Source organism: Aplysia californica, unplaced genomic scaffold (assembly GCF_000002075.1).
Source record: "Aplysia californica isolate F4 #8 unplaced genomic scaffold, AplCal3.0 scaffold00004, whole genome shotgun sequence".
Taxonomy (NCBI): domain Eukaryota; kingdom Metazoa; phylum Mollusca; class Gastropoda; order Aplysiida; family Aplysiidae; genus Aplysia; species Aplysia californica.
In genome coordinates this window covers 2,058,979-2,070,880 of record NW_004797274.1, presented here as the reverse complement: position 1 = coordinate 2,070,880, position 11,902 = coordinate 2,058,979, and the positions used below count along the sequence as shown (strand labels likewise).

Here is an 11,902-nt window from a genome sequence, read left to right as displayed (position 1 = left end):
TTTGGCATTAAATTAAATCAGGATGAGCCATAGGAAAAAAAATTCCAGAGTTTTTCAGCCTTTAGGTGTAGGAATGCAATGAAGCTCTTGATAAAGCAAATTCAGTCAAACAAATGATGAATACATGTACTGGTATTTTTAAAATCGAGTTAAACTTTACCTTGTGACATTTGAACAGGAAACTGTATTTTTCATTTATATGTTCACTTTAAAAAACAGTATACTAAATTATAAGTTGTGTTTTCTTATGTCGGTATTAAACATTGGTTTACATTGATTTTAAGAACTAAAGTAGACCATATACAGCACTTATACTAAAGCTCCTTCTATTGCTGCTTTAAGTAAGACTAATTTTGGACATTAGTAAAACAACTGTGACAACTCTGGACTCACTAAAGATAAAAAAAGTGAACTTAAATGTTGTTTTGCAGCCTAGTCAATTGTTTTTCTACTCAGTGTAGTGATAACTGAAACAAAAACCTTTACTAAGGTGTTTTTGGACAACATTCAATAAAACAAAACAATAAAAAGTACACTGTTTCAGTTTGATAAAGAAATTTCCTGCCCATTGTGAAAAAGATCTAGCTGCAAGTCAACCTTAATTTCACATGGCACAGAACCGTACTGATGGCTCTTTATGTTTTAAAAAAGAAATCCGGAGTGACTATTTGTTTCTATAAGACATATTATGCACTAAAAATAGATGATGTAATAAAAGAAAACAGACATCACTGAACTGCTTAACAGAAACAGTAAGACGTTAATCCAGAAAGGGACAAGAAGTTTCACATGCTTGCACTTTTAAGAGAATCGCTTTGAATCAAAACATAACGTTAGAATCAAATAAAACACGTAAGACTAAGAGCAGAGACACGCCCACTCACATGTAAACAAACTTTGTAGCCACATTAAAAATGGCCGCCAACAAACTCAAATGTGTCCGTGTCACGTAACCTCGTACGGACTCTAGTTTAAAAGGGGGTAACTATGGTTGAAGCTTTATAACGCGCGAAGTATTAATTGTAATAAAACGCCGAAATTATTAGAGGAAGAGAGAGAGAGAGAGAGAGAGAGAGAGAGAGAGAGAGAGAGAGAGAGAGAGAGAGAGAGAGAGAGAGAGAGAGAGAGAGAGAGAGAGAGAGTTTACTTTTTTAGTTTAAGTAGAGGTTTTACGGCGCTCGCACGCAACTGCATAAGGTCACATGAGCGCCAAGGGGTGGATGTCATCAGAGAAGTCTATACAGGGAATCAGACTTACTCTGCTCACCTTTCTAGCTTCAACAGCACAAAAGTCTGCTTCGACTATCAAGGCACCCCGGAGATAGCTGGCCACAAGAGTGTGACAAACATACAAAAGAAGTAGAGGAAAATGATGATAGTAAGGATTAGGAAACAAAAAGCAGCAGTTCCCTGCTGTAGATTAGGCCCAGTTATGAGCGTGACATGATGAATCAGCCCATTTACAATTCTACTGTGCAATACAACGAGAAAATAATGTCCCCCCTTTGGGAATGGCCTAAAGACACTTCAGTTAGTAGAGAGAGAGATAGAGAGAGAGAGAGAGAGAGAGAGAGAGAGAGAGACAAACCATGCTGGAAATTTAAAACAGGTAAAATTGTCTTAGTCTGGGAAATGGTTCCTCGTTCGACAGAGAGATTTGTGACATCAGCATCACAGGACTAAAATTTGCAGCAAACTAATTTCCGGATTTACAGGGAGCCAGGGCCTTGAAATTACAATAACATTCTCGGTTCACCACAGGCAGGCAGGCAGGCAAGCAGGCAGACAGACACACAGACAGACAGACACACAGGCAGACAGACAGAAAGACAGATAAATAGACAGACAGAAAGACAGATAGACGGACAGACAGACAAGCAGACAGACACCATGCTGGTTGTGATGTAGGGCTGAGACCAATTATAAAAAGAGGCCGATTTACCAGACAGTTGGAAAAGATAAGTTAGTTATACAAGCTCACCGTCTTCCACACTCAGTTTACATTTACAGGACAACTACCAAAAAACCCCCCCAAAAAACGTGAGGCATTTTAGTGAAATCAGTAGCTCGACAAAGAAACTGGCATTTTCCAACAGAAAGGCAATATTTATTTTATCTTTCTCTCTCTCTTTTTGGGGGGGGGAGGGGGGGGGGCTCAGCAGCTTTTATATGTCCATTTAAAAACAGATTTTTGTGCGATTTTTCTGAAACATGCTGATTTGCAGCTTCCAATGGCACTCAAGCTTTGGAAGTCAACAACTTTCGCGGCCATTTTCTCGGTAATTTTATTCTTGACACAAGATAACCCTCCCCTTTTTCAATTGCATATATCTTGACTTCTATTCAAGATGGATAGTTTTTTTTTCATAAAAAAGCAAAGCGAATGAACAAAGTTTTAGAATAAGCCAATGTGAATAACCCCATATGGCCAAAACTTGACGAGCGTCTGATTCCACTGCGTCGTAACACAAATAAAGAACACTCACTTCTATTACAGCTGTGACTCTGTTCCACTGTACAGTTGACTTGATCCTGGAAGGTAACAGAAAACAGCAATGTGTTTAGTTTAGTTTTTGTAAGAGTTTTAAAGTATTTGCAACACAATTAGGTAAAAATCAGAGGTGTTACAAAATAGTAACATAATACACAAAATAGGAGGAGAGATAAAGACGATAGACGTTCGGTAGGAAAGAAGGAGCAAACCACACCAGAGCACCCGCCAACTACTAACAACGCTTTGTTAAATATAGGTTTACACTTGTGTGTCAAATTTCTGGCTGTAGGTTTAATATTTTCAATGAAATTCTTCCGCACTAAGAAACTCGTTTGAAAATCCAAGTTGGCCGCCACAGAGACACATTTTTCAGAAGAAAAAAAATCAACAAATTCACCCTTAGTACATTCTATTTACCTATGAAATTCTTGCACAATTACATAAAAGTAAATAAAAGTAATTCGTTTAGAAATTTTTTTCGGGAGTGTAGATCTGCGTCTCCTCTTAAGTATCGTAGGTCTATTCGGTATTTTGAACCGTTGGCCAGCTAGAACTAGGATACTGCGGTAATTCAAGGAGATCACATCCGCCTGCATGTTGTAAGAGAAGTGGTTCGTTTGATACGTAGATTGATAACGCAAGAAAATGTCTGTATATTATATTTCCAAAATAGTTACTACTTAATAGATTGATTTAATTGAACATTAACAGTTATAATATACAAAAACGTTGGGGACATAATATGTGCAAATTTCACATGAATATTTTCTTACGACAATGTATCTAAAGCACACCTGTTTATAATTTATTGCCCTAGACACTTAAAAGGGACAAAGTAACGACGAATTTTTTATATCAACGTTAAAAATAGATTTTTTTTAAAAATACCGCAGTGTCACTTTAATTAATTATAAATCTTATTTTGAGAAAAATAAGGAAATATAAAAACGGAGCTGAATTAAACACAATCATTTTCACGATTTAACATTTGAAACATTTTAGACCTTAAAAGACAAGGCTTTTGCTGTGACGCTCAGTCTTCGAAGTGGTTCGGCCAAGAATGCCGTCACTGAATTAATGAAAAATGTGGGTATATTCAAAGAGAATCGTTATAACAAGAAAGGTTATGACAAGATGGGTGGAAATAAATTAACAACACAGGCTTGTTAAAGAACTGCAGTTTTTTTTTTTTTAAAGAGCACTCATTTTTTCTGGAAGACGCCAAACAACTAGAACTGATATATTTGAATTGGGTATGTTTTAATTTTCCGCAATAATAATTAAGCTTCCTTTTTAACGAAAACGGTGCTTCAACTCCTTCTTCCCCCAATAACAAACAAGCAAACGAATAAATAAACAAAGAAATATAAAAAACATAAGTAAAAAAACAACCAGTTATCACTTTAGATTGTCTAATTCAATTTGTTTTAAACTTCGAGACACCCCACTCCGTTCGCAGAGTTGAATTTTATGAAACCGACGTTTTACATCAAATACTACAAAATTGATTGAGCTATTCAGATTTTAGCGACAGACAATGATATTTTTTCGGTCACCTTGTTTGTTTGTTTTTGTAAAGTGTTTTACGGCGCTCGCAACTGCATAAGGTCATATGAGCGCGCGGGACACACCTAATATTTTTAGTTGGTAGGAAATTTTCAATTTTGCCCGGGTGGCGGCCGAAGCCTACTCTTATCGATTTTAGACCACCAAGGGATCTTTAACGTGCGCAACTTGCACACGGGCCCCCGAGTTTTTTCGCCCTTGTCCGAGAAGGCTAGGTGTAGATCTTTCCTACCAGAAGATCAGGGGTGTGGCAGAAAGACAGCAGTAACGAGGAGCCAAGGAGTAGCAGTAGAAAGGCTGCAGAGAGAGTCAGGAGCCCTGAGGAGGGGGCAAAGGAGGTTAGGGGGTGGGGGCAGAAAGTGAAAATGAAAGCAGACAACAGAACATGGCTAGAGAGCAGGAAACGAGGTGAAAGGAGACAATTTTAGAGAAGAAAATTTTTCGGTCGCTACCCGGATTCGAACCCGGGACCTTTGAATGAGAGGCCAACACCTTAACCTCTAGGCCAGGAGAGCCCCCTGGTCACCTTGTACTTACAGGGCTTCCCGATGAATTGTCAAACAGTATATTTTTTATTTCTTTTGGACACCATAACTTTTTAAACTCTTTAACAACGTAATGGACACATATTTCCGACCAGCTCAAACTAAAGGCAATGTTACAGCATATTTTGAACCTTCAACACAAGTAAGCAACACAAATGTTCATGTTTCATAGTATACATATTAATGCTTGCCTTTCAATGTTTTAAATAATAAAAAACAGAATAAGGAAAAAATTGTCATGAGTAACGAGGTAAAGCATCTATTTTTAAGTATCCAAAATCAGCGCGTCCTCGACGAGTTAGTAAACCAAAGATGTACTCACAGAAATAAGGTTTTGAGAATACACACCCGGTAAATGCGTAGTATACGGTATTTAAACAGTTAGAACTATGATACTTGCAATACCATTTCCAGTAGATATTTTTCATTTGCTGTTCTTGAATACATATTCTATGGTTAATTTTCAGTTTTCTTAATTTCTTAAAATCATCTTTAAAAAAAAATATCTGTGAATCTAAAGCCGTGGTGTTTACTACAGTATGTTAACAAGCTGATTTTTCCTGAGAAAAACCCCCCAACAAAAACAAAAACTGACAACGAAATGAAATTTGTTTCTAGCAACATGGCATGGACCAATTTGAAGCTCCACCACAGGAACGAAAATCAATACAGCAAAGTTTAAACTAGCCAGCCATTTACGATATAAAATGAATGGACAAGAAACAAAGCAGGTGGAAAAATTAGACTAGTCACGAAACTTTTGATATGGTGTTTAAAAAAAATCCCATTATTGTTGCTCATATTTCCAAGATGGCTGCTATTCCCATGGCGACCAGCGGTTACGTTGACCTAGGCAACTTATGAAACGTTATTTTTTTGTAGAATAAATACTATATTACCCTAACAACCATTTACACATTAATTTGTTAATGGGGGGTAGCCGTAAAGGGGGGGGGGGCATTCAGATAGATGGACAAACTGATAAATTGATCGACTAATCGAGAGATTAATTGATCAGTTCAGAGATTGTCGTATGATTGACCAGTAGGTAAATAAAGCGTTCATTGACTGAATACTTGACTGATCAACATGTAATATCGCTGGATGCATTTTTTTACTTATTGAATAATAAACAGAATGATGGGTTGAAGGGCTGAAGGATGGATGGAAGGATGGATGGATGGATGGATGGATGGATGGATGGATGGATGGATGGATGGATGCACGGACGGACGGATGAACGGACGGATGGACGGACGGGTGGGTGGATGGATGGATGGATGGATGGATGTTTGGGTGGATGGGTGGATAAATTGAGGAGGGGGTAGGGAGGGACAGTGGTAGTGATGGATGGGGGAATGTGTGGTTTGATGAATCGATTGAAATACTGTGAACGGAAGAGTGAGTGATTGGCTCATTGGCTGAGGAAAATCATTTTTTAGAGAGAGAGAGCGAGAGAGTGAGAGAGAGGGAGAGAGGGGGGGATAGATAGATAGATAGATAGATAGATAGATATATAGATAGATAGATAGATAGATAGATAGATAGAGAGATAGAGAGATTGATAAATAGATAGATTGATAGAGAGAGTGACAGATATATATTATATATATATATATATATATATATATATATATATATATATATATATATATATATATATATATATATAGAGAGAGAGAGAGAGAGAGAGAGAGAGAGAGAGAGAACATGACGAACGCTCTGAGGGCTAAAATAACACACGATAGATTCACAATGTATCGTTCACACTCACTCATGATCCTTGACTTCCCCAAACCATACCACCCTCACGGCACACAGACACGCACATACACACACACACACACAGGAACACACACACACACATAATAAAATGTGAACGCATAGACGCACACACACAAACACACACATACACCCGCACACACAAAAATAACCATGTTGACAATCACACCATAATAATATTTAGTTTTCTTTAACTTTAACACAGTAGACTAGCTTGGCAGAATAGTTACTTTTGCAGGGCCCTTCGAAAGCTTTTTTTGTTACGATTACCCAGCCGGCGAGGGAAAAATAAGATCGCCTCTCTGTTTTCTTTAGTATTTTTCTGCTAGCCAATGCTGGGGGCCTGTTTTCTCAAGTGTTTAACAGTGCCTTCAAGCTGAAAGTACAACCCGAAGGAGCACGAAGTCAACATTTTTCCTAAAAGGTCACTTAGGGCAAGAGCAGGCGAAAAGGAAAAGATGACAGAAAATACGAAAACGATGTGACATATTAAAAAACAAATCCCCTAAAAAATGTGACAAACGCAACAAAACAAAGACAAAAAAAAAACAAGCAGCAAAAATGAAACCAACAACGCCTCTTTGTGAAAAGCCTTTAGGAAAGACCAAGGAAAGAATAATGTTTTATGTTTGTTTGTTTGTTTGTTGATTTTTTTTTCGGGGGGGGGGGGGTATAAGTGCTTTACTGCGCTCGCAAATGCATTAGGTCATGAGCACGCGGGACACATCAAACACGTTCCAGTTGGAAGGAAATTTTGAATATTTCCTAGGTGGCGGCCGAAGCCTACTGTTATGGATTTTAGGATCACCAAGAGATCTTAAACGAGCGCAACTTGCACATGGGACCTCCGAGAATTTTCACCCTTATCCGAGAAGGCTAGGTGTTAGATCTTACCCACCATAAGATGAGGGGTGTGGATGAGTAGCAGAGCAGTAGAACGGGTGCAGAAAGAGTCAGGAGCCCACAGGAGGGGGGGGGGGGGTAGGAGGAGGGGGAAAGGGGGGGGAGGAGGAGGGGACAGAAAGTGGAGACTATAGCAGCAGTAAAAAGGCAGCAGAAAGAGCCCAGAAAAGGGGGGGGGGGAGGAGGGGGCCGAAAGTGGAAACTATAGCAGACGACAGAATAATATGGTTAGTGAGCACGAAAGGAGGGGGGAGGAGAAAATTTTAGAGAAGAAAATTTTCCGTCGCTGTCCAGATTCGAACTCGGGACCTATTGAATGAGAGGCAAACACCATTACCTCTAGACCACGAGAGCCCCCGGGAAGAAGAATAAAAAGTAGAGTTGTAATAAATACTTGCACAAAATTTGCTAACTTGTATAACACGTGTGACTTCCCTTGCAACACTGTGGTGTTTTTCAAGAGGCGAAACCTTCGTAGATTAAGTCGATCTTCTTTCCGTTCAGAACCAAAATAATAGGGAAAATGCGAGTGAATAGACATAAAAGTTTTGAAAATCTAGCTCTCAGTGACAAAATTGAAGGCAAACGAGGCAGGGGTAGGCCCAGAGCAACCTACTAATGGAACCTAAACAAATGGATACCGCGGGAGGATCAGGGAAACGAAGCTTTTTTAGGAGCATCCGAGCAAAGGAATGAATGGAGAACCATGATCGTCGATGTCTGCGCAGATCTAGCACTGGATGATGATGAGCGACAAGACTACCCACCCCACACAATAAATACGTGATTAGGTTATTAAAACCAAAACGCATTACCGTTAATTGTTAAGTTATTCAAAGTTGTCTTCAACATGACATGTGAAACTCGTAAAAGAGTAATTCTCTTATACCTTTGTGGGGAAAGCAATATACAATGTACCATTTCCAACTTTGTGAAATATGTAGTGTACCGCGAGTTGGGTATTTTTCATTTGATGCACAATCAGTATCTCGGAGGTCCAAACAGAAAGTAAAAGCAATAAACTGCATCAAAATACATGCTCTAATATCCGATCATACTAGAGGAACAAAGCCTTGAAATATAATTAGGCGATTAGAGATTGCTGCAGATCTATATTAGGGATGCAGCTCTTTTAACAAAGATGCCATAGGAAAAGGAGGCACGTCTTAATAAAAAGAGTTCTTCTGTGTATATTCTAACAAAGCCTCTTTCAGAATGATTATGATTTCCGCAAATTGCCCGCTACACAAATCAATGTGCATCGGAAGGTGCACACTTATCTGATTATGCAGAGATACCGGTACAACAAATTCGGATTCAGCTTTCTTCTGATCCGATGCCAGAGTGTGGACTTTGTCGAATCAGAATCACAGAAACCAAGCGAGTTTGTAATGTTGGTAGCATAATGATTTACTTGGCCAACCAGGTGGTATTGTCAGGGCTCAGGTAACACTTTCGAGGGAAAGGTTTATTTTACACTCACCAGTACTATTCCTTCACGCAGAAGTTATTTTTTGTGGATGGTTGACAGGTGTTCTGGTGTGGTTTGCTCCTTCTTTCCTATCAAACATATCCTTCTATTTTGCGTATGTTGCTCTCCTTCAACACATTTAATTGTTGGCACGTATATGACCCAACTGTGTTGCTAGTGCCGTAAAATCTTATTAAAAACAAAAAATAGACGTTATTTTATCCAGTTTTTTTTGCGTTGGAATGCATTCCGCACTTCCAGGAGTGGTCCTGTCAGGCAGGGCTGGGGCAACCCACTTTCTCAAAGTCTCCTTCAAACAGATTGAGTTGATGGGCGCGTCAATGTTCGCAATTACAATTATAACGTTTCAGTATCCATAAAGAATTACACCGATCCAGATGTTCATAATATACAAAATAAACTTAACAATCATTGGAAGTACACCCAGAACACTGTACTAAGCAAAACCAGGCTAGCGGTGGACAACCAAATAGATAAATACAATCATTGTAGACATTTAGCGCCCCTCTTGACACAATTTAGATCATTTAGGAGGTGGGCTACTTCGACCCAGCCTGTCTGGACCAACCCAGGCTGAGAAAGATGCAACGCCTCCACAGACAGACGGGAATACTCGATTTAAAAATAATAAAAATTTAAAAACCTCTTCGCTTCACGCGAAAATCGAACTCAGATTTTTTACGTGCGATGGTGAAGCGGTTAACCGCTACACCAAGCAGATAGGAAAAACCAGATGCGAATATACAAGTTTAAAGAATGCTCAACCACATGCCATTTTTTAATGGAAAACCTCGGTGTCACTTAATTTTAAACATTATGCACTAGTCTTTATGGCTATCTCTCAATTTCATGTGACACAGTTTGGCTTGCTTCCGGTACAAACTTGAAAACTTTCGTATAGATATAACTTACCTTCAAAAGAAAACAAAATCGTTCTTCTCCACCCATCCAAACAAATATAACAATGCTTTCGCGGGAGATTCCTAACCCGGAGTTTTTACTCTTTTAAAAATAATGTTCTAAGTGAGCAGATCTGAGGCCAGAATACTTTAATCCCATAACGGGTTTTCTCTCAGTAAAAGTAACATCAATGCCAATTTTGAATGTCACCCCCCAAAAACAACAACAACAACAACAACAACAACAACAACCAAATATTAGGGACAGAGTTTTGTAAAGGATCAAGTGTTGTCGCCAAAACACTAATAATCACGTGCAGTACGCATCAAAACGTCCGTATAGGTGAGTTTTTACTGAATCCATAATGGCAGCCTTGACCACTTTCTCGTGCTCAGTGGTGGACTTCACCTCAGCATTCTGTAACATCTCCCACTTTCGTACAAAAAACCACAACAACTACGGTTCAGACGGTCCATGTAACACAACTGTAGACTACTGGAAAATGCCGAAGTTGACAGAAGCTTAACGCAATAACGCAGTTGGACGACTGGAAGTAAGGATGACCTAGCAAGCCTTGGAAAGGCACTTTGGCGGGTCTAGACAGACCATTGCTGCGTTGTGGACACGAAACAATAACACTGAAAGTGATAATGACAGGCCTAGGTCAGGTCGACCCCAGGGTCACTACTGCGGCCCATGATCGTTTATCCGTGTACGCCACCTTCGAGATCGAACAACAACAGCAACGTCTACAGCTGCTCAAATCCCTGGACTTAGACACATTTCTGACCACAAAGTCTGCAATCGTCTCAGTCCTCGGGAGCCAGGACTCTTTGCTCGAAGACCAGTTCGACGTAACATGTTGACCGCACACAACGTGGTAGAACGTCTCCAGTGGTGCCGGCACAGAGTGACGGGTGAAGGTACAGGGATGAGATCCTGCTTCCTCATGTTCCATACCTGAACGCTAATTATGGCATTTTGTAGCAGGACAACGCTCGTCCGCATGTTGCACGGGTATGTGAAGACTTCCTGCATGTGCAAACAACATTCCGACTCTACCATGGCCTGCCCGTTCACCGGTTTTTGTCTCCAATTGAACACTTATGGGACGAGTTGGATCGAAGGGTGTGGCAGAGGAATCCACCACTTCAGACTCTTCCAGAGCTCCTAGTAACACTCCATCATGAGTGGCACACCATCCCGCAACATGATATTGCAAACTTAATTGCATCTATGGGTTCCCGATGCCGAGCAGTGATCATCGCAAATTATGCTCATATCAGGTACTGACTTTTCGGGTACCCCAGTCTGTTTAAAAGTTTGTGCAGGACATTCGGTTTGTTCAACAGGGCTAACGTTTAGAACGTGTGTATTGTTATCATCTGCCAGAACATTGCCTTATTTTGTTCTTTTCATTAGGTTCGTTTTATTTTAAAAATTCAGTTTTAAAAGTGAGTGTCATGTTTTTAGGGGGGTTTTTTTGTTTTGTTTTTGGGGGTTTTCAACAGTATATTAACAACAACCGTATATAATAGTGACAATACACAGACGCGTGTTACCCAAGAAGTCAACAACAAAAACAAGCAAATAGAAATAAACTGAGAAAAGACTTACAGAGCATCCATCAAAACATCCGGGGGTGTTGGCGATCCAGGAGCAATGCACAACCACGATTGCCGGCAGCACCAGCACGATGTGGCTTGGCCAAGAAATCCTGGTCATCCTCTTTATCTTGTTCCGCTTTCTACATTCTCCACGGTTACGATGACAGAACTTTACAACTCGTCTCCAACAAGGCACAAGCCCCTGCCATCGTGGGGATCGAGGCTTTCACACAATTTATCAGAACCTGGGGAATAAGAGAAAAAAAGCGGAGCTTTGATTGGCTTGTCTTGCATGTGTATGATGAGATTGATGTCCAACGAAACATACCCTAGCGGGTGGTTGGAGGGCGGCACTAGTATGTCCTGCTTCTTTTCTTTTCCTCTGTTATTTCTGTCTTACTATAATATTGTGACCGTTATCGTGTCGATGTGCTTCTCTTTACTCAGATTCAAACCCAAAGATTAAAGAACATTAGTGACCTTAAATGACAAGCAAACGGTTTTCACATAAAAGGGAAATCGACCCATTTGCCACTGTAGTCATCTCTCTCTTTCTCTCTCCCTCTCTTTCTCTCTCTCTCTCTCTCTCTCTCTCTCTCTCTCTCTCTCTCTC

At 39.9% G+C, this 11,902-nt stretch overlaps 1 protein-coding gene across 1 annotated transcript in view; it reads right to left on the bottom strand.

Moving 5' to 3' along the window:
- Positions 1-11,902, bottom strand: part of LOC101863310 — a gene marked incomplete in the record, with an annotated part of 84,742 nt that overhangs the window by 50,649 nt on the left and 22,191 nt on the right. Inside the window, 2 exon segments of the mRNA XM_013079794.2 lie at positions 2,487-2,532; positions 11,300-11,534. Coding sequence (XP_012935248.1) covers positions 2,487-2,532; positions 11,300-11,407 — 154 coding nt within the window.